Consider the following 23870-nt stretch of genomic DNA (forward strand, 5'->3'; position numbering starts at 1 on the left):
GGTGCTGGAGGTTCAAGGGGACCAGCTGGTTCTTATCACAGAGGGGAAGCAAAGGAATACAACATGGCCAAGGCTGTATGGAGGAGGTGAATGCTACAAAAGCCAACACTGTTGGATGGGAACGCAACTTAAGCTATCCGCTTCCCCCGCCAAAGAGGAAGATGTCATCACAGACCAGTGAAGGAGAAGGATACAATCAACTGTTGATTTCTTTGTTTGAGCCAAATTTGAATATGCATGTAGTACCCGTTAAAAAATGGGTTCATGTCTCGTCTCCCCTGCCTCTCTCACTCCTGATTTTGAGGGAACACAGATATTTTCTGTGTCAAAGAGCTGAGACCCAGAATTCTGCATTAGATCAAATTGTTAGGAATAAATCATCTGTGAGTAATTTGCCGGCTTCTTTGGTGATCTATCTCACAACGAGCATGCCAATCGTTAGGTTCCAATGTTGCGCAATAAGGTAAATATTTAATTCCGTTCATGATACAGTGAAGTCTTGTTATATTGATATCGGTTATATTGATAGTACCGCTTATTACGATACTATTTCCATGAACGCAAGGAGAAAATTACATGCGCGCAGGATCGGATATATCTATAGTCCCGGTTATATCGATATTTTTTCAGACTCCCGAGAATATCGATATAATGAGACTTTACTGTATTTCCAATTCTAAAATTAACTGTTAATGCTAATTTTGCTCGTAATATTTTAACCTAACACTATCTACAAGTATTGGCTAGCTAGCTATCTCTTTATTTGAGTTACTTTGGGGTTGAGTGAACGCTGGCGGGTGTGGCTTCCGTTGCACACCCAGAGAAAAACTGACCCTGGGACTGTGAAGTGATCTTTAAAGTTTTGAAAGGCGCTTAGAAATCAAATGTATTATTTTATTTGGTTTTATTTTATAGCTATCTAGCTGGCTACCTATTATCTGTCTAGCTCGCTTGCTATCTAGCTAGCTGGCTACCTCTTATTTATCTATTGGCTAGCTAGCTTTCTATTGATTTGCGTTATTCGGGGTTGAGTGAACGCTGGCGCATGTGGCTGCCGCTGCTCATCCACATAGAAACTCATCAATACCAAACTTGAGCAAATGAAGGCTCAACAACAGAGAACGAACAGTTTAAAACTGGCGCAAAATCCACATGAGAGCAAATGTAGCACCATATACGCGCCGATAAAAAATCTCAAAACGCAAAGCACAGAAGCAACAAAAAACACTGATTAGAATTGCGGTTTAATTTTGAAATACCTTCTCAGAAGTCCCCTTTATCTTATCCCGTTACACCTAAAAACAAAAAGGCTCAAGAAAATCCAAACTGTGTGCCTTTCGTATTTGGATATCGGGTGCGCAGATGATTAGGCTTCACCCAAAAGGCTACGACAGCCCTCTGAAAGCAATATTTGGATATTTATAACAATCGTCAGATGGAATCGATGACAGTGTTAATAATACATTTAATTTGTAAGTGCCTTTCAAAACTCTCAAGGCCACGTTACCGTCACTGGATCAGTTTTTCTGTGTGTGAGCAGCGGCGGCCACATGCACCAGTGTTCACTCAACCCGGAACTCAAATAGATAGAAACATAGCTAGCTTATAGATAGCTATTAGATAGCTATTAGATAGCCAGCTAGCTAGCTAGCCAATAAATGGCTAGCTAACCAGCCAGCTAGCTAATAGAAAGCAAGCTAGGTGATAGATAGCTAACAGATAGCCAGCTCTCTGTACTGTAAGGTGTCGGACGTTTCGCTTCTCATCTAAGAGGCTTCGTCAACGAACTAATATTTTGCTGCAATATGGAATATATTTGGGCTGTCTTTCCACGACAGGCTTACTTACACAAGCCCTATGGTTCTTCACTCATCGTGACCAGAATAAAATAATTCAAGGTGGAAAAGTGTTCTCACTGTCATGATTAGTTATTGATTTATCTGTCAATGTTTTATTGATTAACAGACGTGTTAAAAGAAAGCATTTGATTTATATGAGAGGAAATCAGTAGCAACCTTTTAAAAAAAGAACTGATTTTTTCAAAAGCTGACCATGGAAGCTGGCTATCTGGCTAACTATTAGCTATTTATTTGCTATCCATTGGCATGCTAGGTAGCTATAAGCTGTCTAGCTGTTGTTGGCTATCTGGCTAATTAGTAGTTATTTATTTGCTATCCCTTGGATAGCTAGGTAGCTATTAGCTGTCTAGCTGACTGGCTGTAAGCTGTCTAGCTGTTAGCTATCTGGCTATTAGCTCTTTATTTGCTATCCATTAGCTAGCTAGGTAGCTATTAGCTGTCTAGCTGACTGGCTGTAAGCTGTTGGCTATCTATTAGCTATTTATTTGCTGTCCAATAGCAAGCTAGCTAGCTATCAGCTTTAGAGCTGACTGGCTGTCTAGCTATCTACGAGCTATTTATTTTCTATCCATTAGCTAGCTAGCTTTCTATCTATTTGAGTTACTTCGGGGTTGAGTGAACACTGGCGCACGTGGCTGCCGCTGCTCAGCCACAGAACAATTTTATTCTGTGACTGTAAAGTGACCTTGAGAGTTTTTGAAAGGCACTTAGAAATCGAATGGATTATTATTATTATGTTGTTGTCGACAGGACAAGTTCCGAAGAATTAAGACGGAAGATCTTTTAGGCTCAAAACAGAAATGTCCAAGTCAAATGGAACAAAAAAACATGTCGTACGTGGTCGCCACCCATCAGCCTCTTGTGTTGAAGTATTGGCAGAATGCGGGTGCGCCCGGGGGGGGGGGGGGGGGGGGGGGGGGGGGGGGGGGGGGGGGGGGGGGGAGATTGGCTGAATGTGGGTGTTAGCGGGGCTAGTGGGTCATTGGTCTTTCTTCAGCGGTTTTGAAGAGTCATCTTTAGCTAGCCCCTCATCCCCAATGGACTCCTCGTACCTGGAGAACAGATGATAATAATAATAATAATAATAATACATTTAATTTATAAGTGCCTTACAAAACTCTCAAGGTCACTATACAGTCACAAGATGTGTTTTTCTGTGGGTGAGTAGCAGCAGCCACACGCGCTAGCGTTCACTCAACCCGGAAGTAAAACAAATAGACAGAAAGCTAGCCAGTTAGCTGATAGGTAACTAATAGATCGATAGCTAGCTAGTTAGATAGCGAATAGATAGCAAATAGATAGCTATCTAGGTAGCCAGCCAGCTAGTTAGATAGCAAATAGATAGCTAGCTAGGTAGCCAGATAGCGAATAGATGACGATCATCATGAGGACGACGGACAGGAAGATGGTAGCGCCTCGTGTCGTGGGATCCCTCCGCGTCGTCAAACAGGATTGGGGGGGCGATGGGAGGAGGTGTGGGCCCTGACGTGACACTGCCATCCCAATTTATTCGGGAATTGAAGAGCCCCATTCACTGATTTGTTCAGGTTTTGGTTTTTCTTAATGGGGGTGCCGATAAAGCGCAGGTCAGACCTCTGGCAATGTTTTTCCCCTTTCACAAGGGGGCAGTATTTCCCTTTTTCCATCTTAGCGCTTTGTTACAGCTTTGGCTGCACCCTGAACGCCTAGCTAGCTATTGATATCTTCTATCTATCTGTCTGGATGGCTATCTAGCAAGCTATCTATTAGATAATTAATGTTAAGCAGATTCCTTACTTACAGACAGTGTATTGTCGGTGTTCAAATACCTGTCGGTCTAATATATTAGATAGCTAGCTTTCAATTTATTTGCGTTATTCCGGGTTGAGTGAACGCTGAACGCCTAGCTAGCTAGCTATTTTTTATTTATTATCTATTAGCTATCTGTTGTCTGTCTGTCTGGATGGCAATATAGCTAGCTAGCTATTAGCTTTCTGGATCAATGGATAGCTATCTAACTGACTGGCTATTATCTATAGGCTATTAGCTAGCTGGCTTGCTTTCTATCGATTGCAGTTACTTCCGGGTTGAGTGAACGCTGGCGCGTGTGGGTGCCGCTGCTCACCCACAGAAAAATGTATCCTGTGACTGTAAAGTGACCTTGAGTTTTGAAAGGCGCTTATGAAATGAAATGTATTCTTATTAAAGCGCTAAAAAAAACACAATGCATGTATTGCATTGCATAGTGATACCAGAGCTTAAAAACTAAATTGGTTCCCAGACAGTGTGTATAAGTCGAAAAGTTCAGCTTCCAAACATTTATTTCCTATAAGAAACTATTAAAATGACATTAATCCATTCCCAGGAGCAAGCTGGTGGCTAATGGCAGCTACACCATCCGAGTGTAAAGTGAGATTTGCCTTATGTCACCAACACGCACCTCTTTGCCTCACTCAGAAGCAAACACTGATAAATGTTCATGACTTCATCTGGTCTTATCATAATGTTTAATAAAACCAGATGACATCATGATACCTCAGCTTACAAACTTAATTAGTTCCCAGAAAGTGTGTAAGGCCAAAAGTTTGTCTTCCCGAACATTAATTTCACATAAGAAACCATTAAAATTTGAATAACGTGTTCCCAGATCCCCATAAAAGATAATTTTCTCTTAAATAAGCCTTAAACCTACACAAAACCCTGAAAACTACACATAATATACATTATTTTACGCATAATGTGATTGTATTGTAATGAAATAAATAAATTGTACTATACAATAAAGTTGTTTTATTGACCTTTGTGATGGTCGTTGTCAATGGATGACGAACTTACCGGTTGCCAAGTGAAGTTGCCATGCTTTCTCGGCGATAATACCATCACTCATACTGTCCCTTGATAGCTGCTTTTTGTTCATCCAAATTAACAGAAGTTTGTCAATCTCTTCTATTGCCCGAGACCGTTCCTCTAAGCCAGACATGGGCAAACTACGGCCCGCGGGCCACATACGGCCCGTTAGGCTTTTCAATCCGGCCCGCCGAACTTGCCCAAATTATAGTACAGTGTCTAAAACTCATGACAAAAAGCTAGCGAACAACAGGGCAGATAACTGAAAAGTTGCCTGCCCCATTTTTCACAACTTGAAGCAAAATGAAACCAATCCCATTAAAAAAACATTGTCACAAAGTATAAAGTTTTTTTTTTAAATCAAGAATGCACCAACTACAAATGCTACCTTGCTTAATTTACGGCAAATGCGCATAGCTGTAAATTTTGCTACAGTAGTCGATTGTCATTGTGGTGCACAATGCAATGTTTGCATTGATTCCTACGAGCCACTAAGCCCCTTTCTTAAGTCTCACGTACACTTTACAGTCACGGTTTAATGTAAATTTATGTTTTGTAGCGTCACATATGTTGTTAGCTTCTTTTGAATCTTTCTTCTAGTCTTAGGTTCTGTGCATCTATTTTGGAAAATGACATGCAATTGCACGACTTTGTAACGCTTGCGAAAGTCCGGAAAAAAGAAGCAGGCTTCTGATTGGCTGCCGAGACGAGTATGCAAATTTCAACTGCAGGTAGTCTATGTTTGTGTGCTCGGCGACGGTACACGTGTTTTGTTAGCGCGTGAAGGCGAGAGCGTCAGTGAGGAGTTTGTTGAGCGCGCGGTCAGGACAAACCATCTATGATTTGGCGGAATTTAACACAAGTAGGTATTATTGAGCTTGAATATTTCGTTGTGTAATAATATGTTTTGAATGTTGAAAGTGATTCCATTTTTCAATCAATGTTGATTTCTTTAACTTTGCCCCTCCAATGAAAACCTATTAAAAACAGACGCAATCTTGATAAATCACAGTGCATATGTTATTTTAATCTATTTCCATTTCCTCCTCCAAGTATCTGCGAAATAGTATGTAAACGCCATATTCCTTGAGACAAATTTACCTGATCAGGGATATCTTTCACATTTGAAAGACAGTTAATAAATTGGGGTCTTACTGTGCTATGAGGTTTGTACACACTACATTTAAAGGACAACCGGCACCATTTTTTTGTTTCCCACTGACATCAGAAAAACGTTTTATAGCATCTAAAATACCCAAAACAGGCAGGCTGATATTTTTAGTTAAATGAAAAACACCAATAAAAATGACTTCAAAATGAATCCGGAAATGGCCAGTTTCAGAAGGTCCCACCCCCTTGTTCGTGACGTCACGCCAAGACGTCTTGCCTTGCTCGAGAATCAAAACAATGGCTTCAGATTCGGAGAAGATGTTTGCTTGTTCTTGTTCTTCTGAAGAGGAAAGCATAAATGTTTGCAATTGATTCTAGGAGTCCTCCCAGATCAATTCGAGCCGTCAAGGACAGAAATGTAGCACCCAGAAAAAGCAGAAGATTGCGCCCAAGCTCCGTTGGAAATGGGCTGATTTTTCAGCTGGGAATTTGTGTCAGCGAATATCAAATAGTTGTCTTGGTGCAACACACAACGATTCACCATGGCGTTATTTATGTGTTTTCCTTCTAATTTCACCATCAACACGGATCAACACGGATCAACACGAAGTTTTCAGACCAAACAAAGTACCCAAAATGCATTGTATGTCGCTTTCTCGGTCAGGGGCGGTCCAAACGTGACATCACATGGGGATCGTCATCAACTCGAAAATAAGACTTCATGAATATTCAGCGCAAGTCTTAAACCGTAAACTATAGCTATATGCTGTGGAATCTTTGTAAAATACGCTCAGTCGAAGTCATTTGAAGTGATTTTATAAATTATGGACATAACTTGTTCGGAGTATTTCCGGCCCAAACACTCCCTCCAAATGCTCCTGGCCCGGCCCCTCTGTCAAATTTTAGAACCCAATGCGGCCCGCGAGTCAAAAAGTTTGCCCACCCCTGCTCTAAGCAATGGTCTCAGGCAAGAGAAGATGTTGAAAAACCTTTGTGATTTGGAAGAACAAAAAGCAGCTAGCAGAGGGGACATTGTGAGTGAGGGTATTATCGCGGAGAAAGCACGGCAACTTTATTCGGATATCATCAAGAGGCAACAACATCAACGACCATCACAAAGGTCAATAAAACGACTTTATTATACAGGTCATTCAGTTTATTTCTTGAATTACAATCCAATAGCACATTAAACATAAAATCCGTGGTAGAAGACAGAAGGGTGGGTTTCTCTCTCTCTCTCTCACACACGCGAACACACACACACGCACACACACACACCCAAGACAAGTTGAGACAAGAGAGAAAGCTCCGACAGTGCTCCAGAGTGACAAATGACACGGTGGAAAGTGGATGTTTCTCTGATCGCTTTGCTCCACTAATGTGGCGATTGCTCTCTTTCACCAGGTGAGCTCACAGTTAGCATGCGGTGTAACTAAATGAATAAACATGCATCAAACTTCCGCTGTCCAAGCGCCCAATCACTAACTCTGGTTAGCTTCCTCATTATTTTGGCATTTGGCATTTTGCAATACAGTAAAGTCTCGTTATATCGATATTCAAGGGAGTCCGAAAAAATATCGACATAACCGGGACTATCGATATATCCGACCCTGTTTGCATGTAATTTTCTCCGTGGCTAAAACTCTTCATACACCTGTATTAAACGCGAGCGCAAAACGCAGCACGTCCGCTAGCGACAACAGTTGGTCACGAACAGAGCGATACACACGTACGCCGCTCAGCATCCCACCCTCTGTACGCACTCACGTGTCGTACCCGCGTTCAAACTCCGATTGTTGTTCGAACTACGAAGCAAGAATATCTCGAATATTTTGTTCGGACTCCGATTTGTTCGAACTGTGAGTCGTTCAAAAACCGAGGTACCACTGTAACTCTTTTTTTTCCTGATGAGAGAAGATAGTCTACGGTTTCTTACGCTGCATTGAATGTTGATGTCGTTGTAAAACTCAATCCTCTGTGGGTCCTGCAATTGGAGTGACAATGACAAAAACCCTGGCACTGGAGCGGACACATTTTTACATATGTTAGAGGGGATGTCACGACGGGGCTCCGAATGGAAGGTAGACGTTAGCGGTACCCGTCCGATGGCAAAACACCAAAAGTCCGTCTACATCGCAGCAGCCTGTAAGGGCCGCTGGTGGGAGGCGGCGTTCATGGAGGCCAAGAGGCTGGCGGGCAAGCCGCCGATGCTCGGAAAGGAAGTGAGTCTGGGGGAGGCTGGAAGGACACCCTCGGATGACTCGTAGCTAAGTGGCCCAAGGGAGACAGACGGTTGACAAAGGGTCAAGAAGTCGGGTGAAGACAAGAGGAGGAAGGACGAGACAGACTGAAAGAAAAACCAGGCGGTCGCAGCGAACAACCGCCGTGCCATGCCGACCATTTTCATCTCCTTCGGATCTCGAGTCATGCCATCAATATCGCTGGCGATGTTTGATCACCATCCAAATCGCTGCATCATCCATATACAGTGATACCTTGGCTTACAAACTTAATTGGTTCCCAGACTTAGTGTGTAAGATGAAAAGTGTGTATCCCAAAAATTAATTTACCCATTATAATGAGAATAATCCGTTCCCAGGTCCCCATAAAACATCATTTTCTACTTCAAATTTTCTAAGCCTTAAAACTACACAAAAAGACCTTATATGTATAATAAATGTGCTATGGTATTATAATTAAAGAAATAGTCTGTACTGTCTAATAAAGTGGTTTTATTGGATTGGATTGGTTTTGCCTTTATTACTCTCGCAGTGGAGAAATTTACATTTAACAGCAGTAAAGTGGTGAAAGGAATGAAAGTAGAAAGACAAAACACATGAGCTGTTGGAAAGGCAGCCACTCTCGCGGCGCCATCTTGAAGTCAAAAGAACAAAAAAAAAGCTAAACAACATAATATGACACACAAAGACAATATGACAACACAGACATAGTGTTCCTTCTTAAGCACTTTCTGTACCCTCTTTGTTACATGAAGCAGTTCGAGATGAAAGAGAGGATCAAAACATCTTTTCACCAGTGGATCAGGGACATGATGGTGGAATGTGCACGTCGACTACAAGCTAAATGTCGAAAGCAAACATGCAGCTGTATCATCCATTGACGAAAAGAGATTGTCTCACATCTCCTGTCCTACATAAATCCGCTTCAATTCTAAGCTGCGATAGTTCCACATCCGCATCGGCGCTCTGCGTTGACGCTCCTTTCTTATTATTGCGGGCTCCTCAAGCCATGCAATCAACCAGCCGCAGACTGTTCAACAGCACTGACCTTTCCATTGAACAAAGCGGAGCTTCGAAGATGCTGCCCATTACAGGCGCAAAAAAGCAAAATGGCCCCAGAGCTGTCCAACGATGACAGTCAAATGGCACAGAAATTCCTCCCATTCAAAAACAGTACTGGCATATTCATGCTGCCGAAAAGGCGCAACCGCTCAGCACAGACTCCTTTTCTTGATGAATGACTGATGATTGAATGTCGTGGCCAAAAATGCTGGAAAACAATCCATATCCGTTCCACACGACGCACAAATAGACAAGGTGACAAAAGAAAAGAGAAAACAAGACAAACACAACAACAACAAAAAAAGCAAGGCTCATGAGAGCACTTGCTGACGGCTGCCTACTAAGGCGCCATCTTGGACTCCTTGACCTTTGTGATGGTCATTGATGGAATTGAGTGTCCGGTTTCATCAGCATTAAACACTTGATAAGGAACGTAGCCTTCTTCTTTCACCATCTTGAGGAATGATCCCTTGTAGGTGCTTTCTCAGCGATAATTTGACCTAGTTCCTCATCAATTGTGTTCTGTTTAGCTGGGTTGATGGCTTTTTGCATCAAGTGTACAGATGGCTTGTGCGGGTTATTTGTGGAGCCTGATTGATAGGATATTTTAACCTTGCAGTCTACACTCTGCCTTTGAACTATCGATAAAGTTGATACGAGTCCAAATGTCACTGTTTTCTATCCATTTTCTCACTGTCTGTCGTCTGCCTGTCTCTTTAAAGGACGACCGGTGAAGATCTGGACTCCGATGTAGGAGCCCAGAAAATGCACAAGATGGCGCACAAGTGGCGTTTCGTCCAATATATGAAGCCGCTTATCAGAGCTGTAAAGCCACCCGTGATTGGTTAAAATCCGTGGTAGAAGACAGAAGGGTGGGTTTTACGCACACACACAAATGAATCCGGCACACAAACATCAAGTGTTGAGACAAGAGAGAAAGCTCCAACAGCGCTCCAGAGTAACAAATGACACGGTGGAAAGTGGATGTTTCTCCGATCGGTTTGCTCCACTAATATGGCGATTGCTCTTTCACCAGGTGAGCTAACAGTTATCATGTGGTGTGACTAAATGAGCAAACATGCATCAAACGTCCGCTATCCAAGCGCCCAATCACTAACTCTGGTTAGCTTACTCATTCGCCTCCACTGGTGCTCGACTGCTCTGGTCCGTTGGAAATGGCTGCTTTGTCCGCTGGGAATTTATGTAAACTTACACCTTCTTGATGCATGTTACCGCAATTGGCTGCTAACCGACGATTCACCATCATGTTATTTATGTCGTTTTACTTCATACAGTGTTTTCAGACCAAACAAAGTATTGTGTGTCGCTTTCTCAGTCAGGGGCGGACCGAATGTGATGTCATTTCGGGCATCGACATCAACTCGAGAACAAGACTTCATGAATATTAAGCGCAAGTTTTAAAATGTAAAATATAGCTATATACGCTGGAATCTTTATCAAATGAGCTCAGTAGAAATCATTTGAAGTCATTTTACAAATTATGGACTTAACTTGTCCAGAGGTGTCGCTTGTCCTTTAAAGCAGTGGTCCCCAACCTTTTTTTGCGCCACGGACCGGTTTAATGTCAGACAATATTTTCACGGACCGACGGATAAATACAACAAAATAAAATGATACGACAGGCATGGAAACTGTTTTTTTCTTTCTTTTAAATATAATAATGAACGTGAATCCATTGTGTATTTTCATCATTTTTGAAACTAAAACAGTTCGGACTCAGATAATAAATAAAATATAAATTATGTAAATTAGTTGTATTAAGTTCATCCTGTCGACTTCATATCTAATTTAAAACGGCTTATTTTCTTACAGACAGTGTGCTGTAGGAAACTCTGAGGAAGGCGGAAGTACACGCCGAAACATGTCAGGTATTTGAACACCTACAACGCCTGTCTGTATGAAAAAAAATCAGTTTTAAATTAAATTATGTAAATTATTTACCATTTATTTACCAACTGATATCAGAAAAACGTTTTATAGCATCTAAAATACGCAAAACACGCAGGCTGATATTTTTAGTCAAATGCAAAACACCAATAAAAATGACTTAAAGGACAACCGACGTCTCCGGACAAGTTGTGTCCATAATTTGTAAAATGGCTTCAAATGAATTCTACTGGGTGTATTTTAATAAAATTCCACTGCATATAGCTATATTTTACGTTTTAAGACTCGCGCTGAACATTCAGGAAGTCTTGTTTTTGAGTTGGTGACGAGTCCGTACGTGACGTCAGAAAAGGACCGCCTCCTCACCGTAAAAAAAAGATGTCTTGTAGCGTCTTTCCATCACGTCAATGTATTTTGCTGTACTGTTTTTTTAAACCATGTCTTACACCCAAAAGCCGCCAGCACAGGGAGGCAAACTCCATGGAAAGATAGTATCAGCCTGTGGAAACAAGTTGATTCATTCCTCACCGGAGCTGGTCGCCATTTTTCCGCCTCTTGTTGGGTGAGACATTCCCCCCGCCCGTTTGCCTCAAAATGGCCCAAATAAATTATTTAATCGATTGCAAACATTGTATGCTTTGCTCATCAGGACTATTTGAATCATATTCATAACTGGATGTGTAACAAGAAAGCATATTCTCCGAATCTGAAGCCATTGTTTTGATTCACAAGCAATGCAAGACGTCTTGGCGTGACGTCATGAAAGGGGGGCGGGACTTGAAAATGCCCAATTCGCAGCTCAATTTTTTTGCAGATTTTGGACACTTTAAGTCATTTTTATTGGTGTTTTGCATTTGACTAAAATATCATACTGCATGTTTTGGGTATTTTAGATGCTATAAAATGTTTTTCTGGTGTCAGTTAAAAAACAAAAAAGTGACGTTGGTTGTCCTTTAAAGTGTCCCAGAACTGCCACGAAATGAGCTCGAAAACTGGGCAGATTCAGAAAGTCCTGCACCCTTGTTCGTGACATCACTATTGGTCACACACTGCCTTGCTCCATAATCAAAACAATAGCTTCAGAGAGTTCAGATTCGGAGAAGATGCTTTCTTGTTACTCATCCAGTTATGAATATGATTCAAATAGTTCTGAAGAGAAAAGCATAAATGTTTGCAGTCGATTAAAGAAGACCTTCCGTATTAATTTGAGCCGTCTGGACTCCAATGTCGCACCCATAAAATGCACAAGATGGCGCACAAGCTCCGTTGGAAATGGCTGATTTATCCACTGGGAATTTGTGTAAACTTACACATTCTTCATGTGTGTGACCGTAATTGGTTGCGACACACAACGATTCACCATCGCGTTATTAATGTAGTTTTCCTTCTAATTTCACCATCAACACGGATCAACACAAAGTTTTCAGACCAAACAAAGTACCCACAATGCATTGTGTCGCTTTCTCGGTCACGGGCGTCCCTCCGTGATGTCACGTAGGAGATCGTCATCAACTCAAAAACAAGACTTTCTGAATAATCAGCGCGAGTCTTAAAACGTAAAATATAGCTATATGCGGTGGAATCTTTGTAAAATACGCTCAGTAGAAGTCATTTGAAGTGATTTTACAAATTATGGACACAACTTGTACAGAGCGTCGGTTGTCCTTTAAGTGTCTGTCACACAAGCACACGCGGGAACGCATTTCAGAAAGTTTCACACCCTTTTACCAAACATCCGACCATTGTTTTGGTGTTTTCTTTTGTCACTTTGTGTTGTTGTGCGTCATGTGGAACAGATATGGATTGTTTTTAAACACTTTTTGTCCATGACGTTCATCAAGAAGGAGATTCTGATGAGCTGTTGGACCTTTTCAGCATATGCAGTGTCTGATATAGTGTCTGCCCGGACGCATACAACTTACAAAATGTCTCCGGCCGGGTGGCCGACAACTTCTTAAAGAAAAAAAAAGAAGAAAAACAACAGATTTTTTTTCAAATCAAACGTTTGTTTTATTTAATAAAGCAAACGTTTGAATGAAGATTTCAAAATCAGAATAAATTATTCCGATTTAGAAATCTTCGTTCAGTTTGTAAATTTCAGAATTTCGGTTCGTTTGGAAATTTGCATACTCGGCACGGCAGGCAATCAGAAGCCCAATTTGTGCTTCCGGAGCATTTTGGGTAGGTACAGTGATATCTTGGATTACGAACTTAATTGGTTCCCAGACACAGTGTGTAAGGCGAAAAGTGTGTATCCCAAAAACTAAGTTCCCAGTTTTTAATTTTCTATGCCTACACAACTAAAACTAAACTAAACTAAACTAAACTAACTAAAACTACACAAAATATAACTTATTTTATGTATAATAAATGTGCTGTGGTATTATAATTAAAGACATAAACTGTATTGTATAATAAAGTGGTTTTATTGACCTTTCTGATGGTCGTTGATGGCTTGATGAAGAATGTAGGCTTCTTTCACCATCGTGAGGAGTGATCCCTTGGAGATGCTTTCTCTGCGATAATTTTACCTTTTTCCTCATCAATTGTGTTCCGTTTACCTGGGTTGATAGTTCTTTGCATCAAGTGTACAGATGGCTTGCGCGGGTTATTTCAGTTTTCTCTACATTTTCTCACCATTTCACTTTTGTTTTTTTGGTTCAAGCTCCCTTTTGTGTGCGTGTGTGTGTGTGTGTGTGTTTTCTCTATGTCGTCTGCCTGTCTCTAATGATTAACCCCCCCCCCCCCCCCCCCCCCCCTCACTGCTGCGTTCTTGACCAATCACTTTAACCGAAGACGCCATTTTGGTTTTGGGACAACGGCCTCACTCAGTCTTTAACCCCCACTCCCTCACTGCTGCGTTCTTGACCAATCACGTGGCTTTAACCAAAAACTGGGGGCGGGGAATAGAGGACAAAACAGTCGGCCACCATTTTCTTGTTAGGAGAACCGGCTCTTTCGTGTAGGACACATCACTCATTGTGGCAGCTCCGTGTGTATCCCGAAAAATAGTTGGTATGCCAAGGTAAAATTTTCATAAATGTAACGTTCGTAAACCGAAAAGTTTGGAATCCAAGGGGTTCGTAAACCGAGATATCACTGTACATCGTTAATAAAAAAATCCATAATACTTTGCAACAATGTTTTGTTTTTGCATTTCAAGTTGTGAAAAATGGGGCGGGCAATTTTATGGCCAGGCAGGCAACTTTTCAGAGTTGTCTGCCCTGGTGTCCGCTAACTTGTAAAGTTAGCGGACACCTGGCAAACTGGCATATGCCAGCACCGTTTTTGATGTGGGAGTAATGTCGGCTCCATTTGACTGTCATTGTTTCCCTTGGGTTTTTATAAATCTTCCGACTTTAAAAAAATCACCTTAGATGGCAACACGCGTCAGGTGGTCGATGCACAACTGTGACATTTAAGATGAATTAATATAAGCGAGAACAACAACAAATTACCTGTCCAGTCTAGTGACCACTGTCCCTGATTTAGATTTGAATTATGTATTTTGCCTGCAAAGCCTTCTCTGCTGTCTGAATTACGGACTGATGCTATTTATATTTTGTCTATGAATTCTTATTATTGTGGGAGACTAAGAGGGAGACAATTTTAGTCATGAATTGACCTCTTGTGTTTCCATACATTTACAAAACTGAGTTGAGTTTATCTAGCGCGCTAGCAATTAGCTATCTAGCTATCTATTAAGTAGCCATCTAGCTAGCTATCTGTTAACTAGCTATTAGCTAGCTAGCTAGCTTTCTGCTAGCTAGCTTTCTATCTATTTGAGTTATTCAATTCAATTGAGTGAACGCTGGCGCGTGTGGCTGCCGCTGTGCACCCACATAAAAAACTTATCCTCTGACTGTAAAGTGACCCTGAGAGCTTTGAAAGGTGCTTAGAAATGAAATGGATTATTTATTATTATGTATTTATTATTATGTATTTATTATTATTATATTATTATTATTATTGTTATTTATTATTATTTATTATTGTTACTATTATTGTTTTTATTATTATTATTGTTATTTATTTTTATTATTATTTTTATTATTATTATTATTATTATTATTATTATTATTATTATTGAGCAACAAGAGGAAGGCGGCGTGATGAGCGTCCAATAAGACGATTGGCTGGGATGGCGTGACCAACTTGCCGCGGTTGCTTACCTGAACATCTCGCTCAGTTCTCCTTTGAAGAGTGCCACCACAACGGGGAAGCCCACGCAGGCCGGCACCAGATAAAGAAGAGCGGGCTGAACCGGGGTTACAAATGCACGTTAGCCAGTCTAAAGGCTTGGTTTGGACTTGAGGAATCGTCAATGGCTCACCTGAGCGTGTTTAAAAGTGTGCATGACGAAGATGGTGAGGCCCAGTCCCAAGATGTAAGCCAGGAAGCTGGAGTAGAAATATGTCCTGCTGTTCTTCTTCAGGCTGTGGAAAAAGAACAAAATGAAGTCAAATAGGAAGAGAAATAAGCCTAGAAAAAAAATCTGACTGCACCGTCCTAAGTCCCCTTAGGCAGGCGTTACCGATCAAAATCTAGCAGACATTTCAACGGCCTCTTCCCCTGTCGCCATTAATTCTCTAAACAGTAACCCAAATACAACTGTTTCGTGCCTCCATTCTTCTTATGATGATACGAGTGCAGCGTGTTCTATCGGAGAGAAAGTCCCTGTGTGTTCTACATACTTGGACAATAAAGATCAGAATCAGAATCATCTTTCTTGCCAAGTATGTGGGACACACAAGGAATTTGTATCCGGTAGAACACGCTGCACTAGTATCATCATAAAAAAATGGAGGCGCTATCGAGTTCTATTTGGGTTACTGTTTAGAGAGTTCATGGCGACGGGGGAAGAAGCTGTTTCAATGTCTGCTGGATTTGGTGCGCATGGATCGGTAGCGCGTGCCTGAGGGGAATGCTGGAAAAGGTGGTGGGCAGGGTGCGTAGGGTCCAGTCGGATTTTCCGGCACCCTTGTTTGGATTCTTGCATTGCGCAAGTCCTCGAGAGTGGCTATATGATTGTGAAATGTTCGAGAGAACAAGTAGAATCAAACAAAAAAAGAATAAGTGGAAGGACCAGAGTGACAAAAAATTGGAGAAAAGGAACCAGCTGGGAGAAATGGAAGCAAATAAAAAACACATAATTAGAAAGCAAAGGACAGACAAGATGAACTACACGTTACAGTCAGAACGTGCCGATGACGTAAAGATAACAGAAGCAAAGAACCCGAAAAAAAGTAGAACAGTAGTAGTAGAACAAGGATAGGCACAACAGCAAGTGTAAATCGAGAAACAAATACAAGTCAAATAAGTGGCAAAACAATCAGTGAAAGAAAGGCGTAGAAAGAAGGACGAATACAACAAGAAAATGAGGAGGATAAAGAAGCTACAGTGATACCTCGGCTCACGAACGTTTGGCCTTACGAACATTAGACTGCTTCTCCAACACTGACTGGAACATGTTCAGACAAGCGGCCACCTACAACAACACCACCGACCTCCAAGAGTACACAGACTCTGTTACCTCCTACATGAGGAAGTGCATGGATGACGTGACTGTCACCAGATCTGTCACCATCCGGGCCAACCAGAAGCCATGGCTGACAGGTGAAGTCCACAGGCTCCTTAGGGCTAGGAACGCTGCCTACAAAGCTGGCGATGAGCTGGGCCTGAGGACAGCCAGGGCCAACCTGTCACGTGGCATCAGGATGGCCAAGAGACAGCACTCCAGGAGGCAACCACTTCCGAGACAGCAGAGACACCAGAAACCTGTGGCGTGGGATACAGACCATCACAGACTACAAGCCCTATCCACAGATCTGCGAGAACTCCACCACTCTGCTGAACCAACTGAATGACTTCTTCGCCCGCTTCGAGGCAGACAACAGCACTCTAACACAGAAGACCCCACCACCTCCCGGCGACCAGGTGCTGACACTGTCCCAAGACAGTGTGAGGCGATCCCTCAGAGGGACCAACACACGCAAAGCCCCGGGTCCTGACGGCATTCCTGGCCGTGTACTGAGAGACTGCGCGGATGAGCTCACAGATGTCGTCACAGACATCTTCAACACCTCTCTGAGCCAGGCTGTTGTGCCCACGTGCCTCAAAGCCACCACCATCATCACGGTCCCTAAGAAGTCGTCCTCCACCTGCCACAATGACTACCGCCCGGTCGCATTCACTCCCATCCTCATGAAGTGTTTCGAGCGGCTAGTTATGAGCCACATCAAGGCTGCCCTCCCCCTTTCCAGTTTGCATATCGGCCCAACCGCTCGACTGATGATGCCATCTCCACTGCTCTCCACACAGCGCTCACCCACCTGGAGACCAGAGACTCTTACGTCAGAATGCTGTTCATCGACTTCAGCTCAGCATTCAACACCATCATCCCCCAACAGCTCACCGACAAACTGAGCAAACTGGGCATCAGCACCCCCCTGTGCAACTGGCTGTTGGACTTCCTGACGGGGAGACCACAGGCAGTCAGAGTTGAAAACAACACCTCCAGCACCATCACGCTGAACACAGGGGCCCCCCAGGGGTGTGTGCTGAGCCCCCTCCTCTTCACTCTGCTCACACATGACTGTTCACCATCATCACCCAGCTCCACCCTCTTCATAAAGTTTGGGGATGACGCAACTGTGGTGGGCCTCATCAACAACGATGAGGAGTCAGCCTACAGGGACGAGGTCAGCCGCCTTGCCACGTGGTGCAAGGACAACAATCTCCGTCTGAATGTGGAGAAGACGAAGGAGATTGTTGTGGACTTTAGGAGAGTGCGCCCCCAGCATGCTCCACTAACCATTGACGGTGCTGCAGTGGAGAGAGTGAGCAGCACCAAGTTCCTGGGAGTGTACATATCCGAAGACCTGTCCTGGAGCTACAACACGTCATCACTGGCCAAGAAATCCCACCAGCACCTATACTTCCTCCGAAAAACTAAAAAGAGTTGGAGCCCCGACCCCCATCACGACCTCCTTCTACCACGGTACCATCGAGAGCATCCTGACCAGCTGTATCACCGTGTGGTACGGAGCCTGCACCGTGTCCTGCCGTAAGACTCTGCAGCGCCTCGTGAGGAGAGCTGAGAAGATCATCGGGAATGTAGGAACAATCAGTGGGGCCACAGGGAGGGGGTCCTCTGCCCCCCCAACCTGAGAGTAGGGACCTATCATAGCGGTGTCCGGGGCCACCATGTCTGGACATTGGGGATATATAAATGGGGCCGATACGACCAGTCAGACTTTAGTTCGCTGACGAAGCCTCTTGGATAGGAGACGAAACGTCCGAAACCTTCACTTTTGTACAGATGACGGCTGAAGAAACCTTCTCATCGATGGACCACTCCTGTACGACTGAGAGCTTACACAGATGTATAGTCTTGTCAATTGTATGTCTTTTTTAGCCACGTTAGCCAACTATTAGTGCCTTGCATGCTGGGTCCGAGAGGACATTAATTTCATCTGTGCTGTATGTCAAGCATATTAGCATATTTGACAATAAAGCTGACTTTAACTTTGACTTGAAATTCATGAGAATATAGTCTTGGCAGACGAACTAGTTTTCGGTGGACGAACCAAACCACACAGCTCCACGTGGCTGGCGGACTAGTTTTGCCCCCCCCCCCCCCTATTTCTTTGAGTGCAGACGTGGTTTGATATTGAGTGGAGTACTTTTGCTTTTTTGGGACCGAAAAAGACCACACCACAGGCTAGTGTTCAGCTGAAGAGGACACAAAGGAAAAACTTTTGTTGATTTGGATTAACGAAAAGCAGTGCAGCTAGCAGGTACAGTGTGAGTGAGGATATTATCACCAATAAAGTACGGCAACTTCACTTGGATAACATTAAGAGCCAACCTGGAACTTTGTCATTCATTGACAACTACCATCACAAAGGTAAATAAAACAACTTTATTATACAGTCCAGTTTATTTCTTTCATTACAATACCATATCACAATTATTATGCATCAAATAAGATATATGTTGTGTAGTTTAAAGGTTTATTTAGTAGAAAATGATGTTTTATGGGGACCCGAGAACAGATTATTCTCATTGTAATGGTTTTTTATGGGAAATTAATGTTTGGATTACACACTTTTCGCCTTACGAATATTAAATTCATGAGAATATAATCCATCAAGTCATCAACGAGCACCTTCCAAACAGTAACTCCTTCCCTACCTGCCTCCTCCTACCACTCCATTCCATCAAGCCATCAATGACCATCTCAAAGGTAAATAAAATGACTTTATTATATAGTCCAGTTTATTTGTTTCATTACAATACAATAGCACATTTATTATACATAAAATAAGGTATATTTTGTGTAGTTTTTAGGTTTATTTAGTAGAAAATTATGTTTTATGGGTACCTGGGAACGAATTATTCTCAGTCTAATGGTTTCTTATGGGAAATAAATGTTTGAAAGACAAACATTTCGCCTTACACACACTTTCTGGGAACCAATTAAGTTTGTAAGCTGAGGTATCACTGTATGCATATTAAAGTGTTTTTTGGTGCGAAATAAACTACCATGTATAGCAGGGGTCGGGAACGTATGGCTCTTTTGATGACGACATATGGCTCGCTAATCAATCATAAAATAAGCGTAAGATAGGACTGAAGCCAAGGTTTATTGACAAAAAGTTTTGGTGGTTTTGGTGCCAGGAGCTTCCCACCCACAAAAAAACTTGTCAGTGACATCGGTGCACCATTCTTCGTTGATGTCGAAGCATAGTCCACCGCCTTTGGATTTCCCCGATTGCTCCGTGTCACGGTCGGCCCGAAGGAGACGGAATCCGGGTAGGTGCAGCGCGGAATCCGGGTGGCGGTCACTGAGCCAGGTCTCAGTGAAGCACAGCGCAGCAGAGCGGACAAACGTTTTATTGGTCTTTGTGAGAAGCAGAAGTTCGTCCATCTTGTTTGGTAGTGAGCCTAGACTAGCGAGGTGGATCGATGGGAGCGGCGTTCGAAATCCACGCTGCCGTAGCTTGACATATTTTTGCCGATTTGAAAAGGACACCCCCATTTCCCTGGTCTGCCCACCATTACCAGAAACTACCGTATCTCCGCCCTCTGCCCTACAGATCCACGAACTGGACGTTAGACGGCTCTTCAAGCAGCAGAAGATCAAGAAAGCTGCAGGACCTGACGGAGTGTCCCCCTCCTGCCTGAGAGTCTGCGCTGACCAGCTGGCTCCGGTCTTCACACAAATCTTCAACAGATCCCTGGAGCAGTGTGAAGTCCCATCCTGCTTCAAACAGTCTACTATCGTCCCAGTTCCAAAGAAACCAGCACCCTCGGGATTGAACGACTATAGACCGGTTGCTCTGACGTCTGTGGTCATGAAGTCCTTTGAACGCCTCGTGCTGAACCACCTAAAGAACATCACCGGACCTCTGCTAGATCCTCTTCAGTTTGCCTACCGGGCAAACAGGTCTGTGGAGGATGCAGTCAACATCGGACTGCACCACATCCTCGACCACCTTGACACACAGGAACCTACGCAAGGATCTTGTTTGTGGACTACAGCTCTGCGTTCAATACCATCATCCCAGAACTCCTCATCCCCAAACTTCTCCAGCTTGGTGTGTCCCCCACGATCTGCCAGTGGACCCTGAGCTTCCTGACAGGACGGACACAACAGGTCAGACTGGGAAATATATCATCCACAACACGAACCAAGAGCACTGGAGCCCCGCAGGGATGCGTCCTCTCTCCATTGCTCTGCTAAAGAAGCATGGCCTGCCACAGGAGGTGCTGCAACATTTCTGCACGGCTGTCATTGAATCCATCCTGTGTTCTTCCATCACCGTTTGGTTCGGGGCCGCCACAAAAATGGACAAAATCCGACTTCAATGGACAGTTAGGACGGTGGAAAAAAACATTGGCACCGCCCTACCCACTCTCGAGGACTTGTACACTGCAAGAATCCAAACTAGGGTGCGGAAAATCCTACTGGACCCTCCGCACCCTGCCCACCACCTTTTCCAGCTACTCCCCTCAGGCAGGCGCGACCGATCCATGCGCACCAAATCCAGCAGACATTTAAACAGCTTTTTCCCCCAAGCCATTAACTCTTTGAACTCTTTCAACAGTAGCCAAAATGGAACTGTATAGTGCCACTTAGCAGTTTTTTGACGACGATACTAGTGCAGCGTGTTCTACCGGAAACAAATTCCTTGTGTGTTCTACATACTTGGCAATAAAGATGATTCTGATTCTGATAAATGTTTTATTTAAATCAACGAAGCTACTGTCCGTTGTTTTCATGTGATCATTGCTCGGTAAACTGGTAACTGCCCACTTCTTAATCAGTCTGCGAAGTGGTAAACTAACCCCACCGACGCAGACAATGGCGAAAAGAAAAACAGAAGATTCAAAGAGGAATGGACAGAAGAATTTGCCTCTATTGAAAGAGCGGGTTCTGCGGTGTGTCTACTTTGCAATGACAAAATTGCATTGATGAACCGGTCGAATGTAAAGCGACACTTCGACACACACCATGCTAGCTTCGCATCAAAATACCCAGCGGGAGACAGCAGAAAGAAAGCTTGCCAAGAGTGACTGAGCAGGGTGCAAGCCAGCCAACAGCAACTCCGCATTTGGACGCGCCAAGGTGACTATAACTCTGCTAGCATTGCTGGATCGTTAGCAATAGTGAGGAACGGAAAACCATTCACAGACGGCGAGTACGCAAAAACTTTAATGCTGGATGTAGCCAAGGAACTTTTTGATGCTTTTACGAACAAAGATAAGATTATCAAACGGATACAAGACATGCCTCTGTCGGCAAAAAAACTGTTAATGATTGTACCATCATGATGGCAAACCACATCGAGGAAACGCAAGTGAAGGACATAAATGCAGCGCCGTTTTTCTCTCTGGCTTTGGATGAGTCGACCGACGTAAGCCATTTGTCACAGTTCAGCGTGATTGCAAGATATGCTGCAGGTGAAACACTGCGCCAAGAATGTCTTGCTGTTTTGACAATAAAGGGGCCCACAAGAGGTGAGGATTTATTCAAGTCTTCGATGGCGTTCGCCCAAGAAAAAAATCTCCCCATGGATAAATTTATTTTAGTGTGTACCGATGGTGCTCTGTGTATGGTGGCCAAAAACAAAGGATTTGTGGCGTTTCTTCGCGAACATGAAAAAAGAGACATCCTAAATTTCCGTTGTATTCTACACCAGGAGGCACTTTGTGCTCAAATGTGTGACGGGCAGCTTAGCGACGTGATGTCATTGGTCATTCGTGTGGTCAATTTTATTGTTGCCCGAGCTTTAAATGATCGGCAGTTTAAAGCACTGCTGGAAGAAGTTGGGAATAATTATCACAGTCTGTTTTTGCACAGCAATGTGCATTGGTTGTCGAGAGGGAAGGTGCTTAGCCGTTTTGTGGCTTGCCTGGACAAAATCCGGACTTTCCTTGGAATGAAAGGCGTCGAGCATCCTGAGCTAGCAGAAACTGAGTGGGTCCTTACTGAGTCCTTAAGTTTTACTATCTGGTTGATACCATTGAACATCTAAAACAGCTTAATGTGAAAATGCAGGGCATTGGAAATACAGTGTTATACCTTCAACAAGCATTGCTTGCTTTTGAAAACAAGCTAGAGAGCTCTTTATCATGGATATTGAAACGGGTCGTTTGCTGCATTTTGAAAAAGTAAGACAATTTAAAGATGCATGCACTGCAAATGAGCCCGCTCTACACTTGGATCTCCAGCAGCTGGCTGTCTTCACATCCAGGCTCCTGCAGTCATTCAAAGCACACTTTGGAGAGTTTCGTGAGCACACTCAACTTTTTAAGTTAATCACCCATCCAAACGAGTGTTCACTCAACACAGTTGACTTGAGTTACATCCCTGGTGTCTCCGGCAGAGATTTTGAAACAGAAGTTGCTGACTTCAAGGCCTGTGGGTGAATAAGTTCAAGACACTGAACCAAGATTTGGAAAGACTGGCACGACAGAAAGCAGATTTGACGAGCAAGCACAAGTGGACATAAATGAATAAACTTCAACCCGAAGACGAGCTGATTCTAAAAACTTGGAACTCAATTCCTGTCACATATCACACAATGCAGTGTGTGAGTATTGCTGTATTGACCATGTTTGGATCCACCTATGCATGTGAGCAGTCATTCTCACATCTTAAAAACATCAAGACGAACTTGCGATCTCGTTTAACGGATGAAAGCCTCAACGCTTGCATAAAGCTCAAACTCACCAAGTACCAACCAGACTACAAAGAAATTAACAAATCCATGTAGCACTAGAGGTCACATTAATGTTCACGTTATTTTATTTTTGTTAATTTTCGAACATTATTAATCTCTTGAGAGTTCCTTCGGGAAATTCATTCTCTGCATTTAACTCATCATCACAGGTGAGCCAGTGCATGAGGAGCAGTGCTTGAAGATGATAGTTGGAGGATTTGATCGTGGGGCCTGTGGGACCGAAGTCCGCTTCCTGAACACTTAACCACTGCCTCTAAATCACAACATTATTAAAAGAATAAAGGATTATTGTACAAACATCTACTCGTATTTTAATTCTTCAAAATATATTATAGGGCTCCCGCAAAAATAAATGTCAAAATAGTTTGCGTTTATGTCTCTCAGTCAAAAAGGTTCCCAACCCCTGATGTATAGTAAGGCCTTTTGGGTGCAAAATAAACTACCATATAAGGCAAGACGATGTTTACATTCCAAGTCCTTTTTGCCACAAAAACAAACTACCAATAAATAAACTACCGTGGCACAAAATAAACTACCATGTATTGTAAGCAATGTTCCCTCAAATTGTTCATGTGTCTGAGCAGACACACAAGCTCCCTGAGCACTCTGCGGAC

General features: G+C 43.1%; 2 protein-coding genes and 1 long non-coding RNA gene across 3 annotated transcripts in view; 1 reads left to right on the forward strand and 2 right to left on the reverse strand.

Moving 5' to 3' along the window:
* Window positions 1-15238, reverse strand: part of mrgbp (MRG/MORF4L binding protein) — a 36608-nt gene extending 21370 nt beyond the window's left edge. Inside the window, exon 1 of the mRNA XM_089003949.1 lies at window positions 15178-15238. The gene's annotated coding sequence lies outside the window, so the exon portion shown is untranslated. The remainder of the gene's footprint in view (window positions 1-15177) is intronic.
* On the forward strand, window positions 2919-23704 carry LOC148903508 (uncharacterized). Its single transcript, XR_016115933.1, has 3 exons — window positions 2919-10986; window positions 20107-22030; window positions 23406-23704. It is a non-coding gene; the product is annotated as an uncharacterized LOC148903508 (long non-coding RNA).
* Window positions 15174-23870, reverse strand: part of hm13 (histocompatibility (minor) 13) — a 67790-nt gene continuing 59093 nt past the window's right edge. Inside the window, exons 9-10 of the mRNA XM_089003879.1 lie at window positions 15339-15441; window positions 15174-15263 (exon numbers count right to left, since the gene is read on the reverse strand). Of these exons, the coding sequence (XP_088860005.1) occupies window positions 15174-15263; window positions 15339-15441 (193 nt within the window). The remainder of the gene's footprint in view (window positions 15264-15338; window positions 15442-23870) is intronic.

Source organism: Hippocampus bargibanti, linkage group LG01 (assembly GCF_051943395.1).
Source record: "Hippocampus bargibanti isolate YZ-2025 linkage group LG01, ASM5194339v1, whole genome shotgun sequence".
Taxonomy (NCBI): Eukaryota; Metazoa; Chordata; class Actinopteri; order Syngnathiformes; family Syngnathidae; genus Hippocampus; species Hippocampus bargibanti.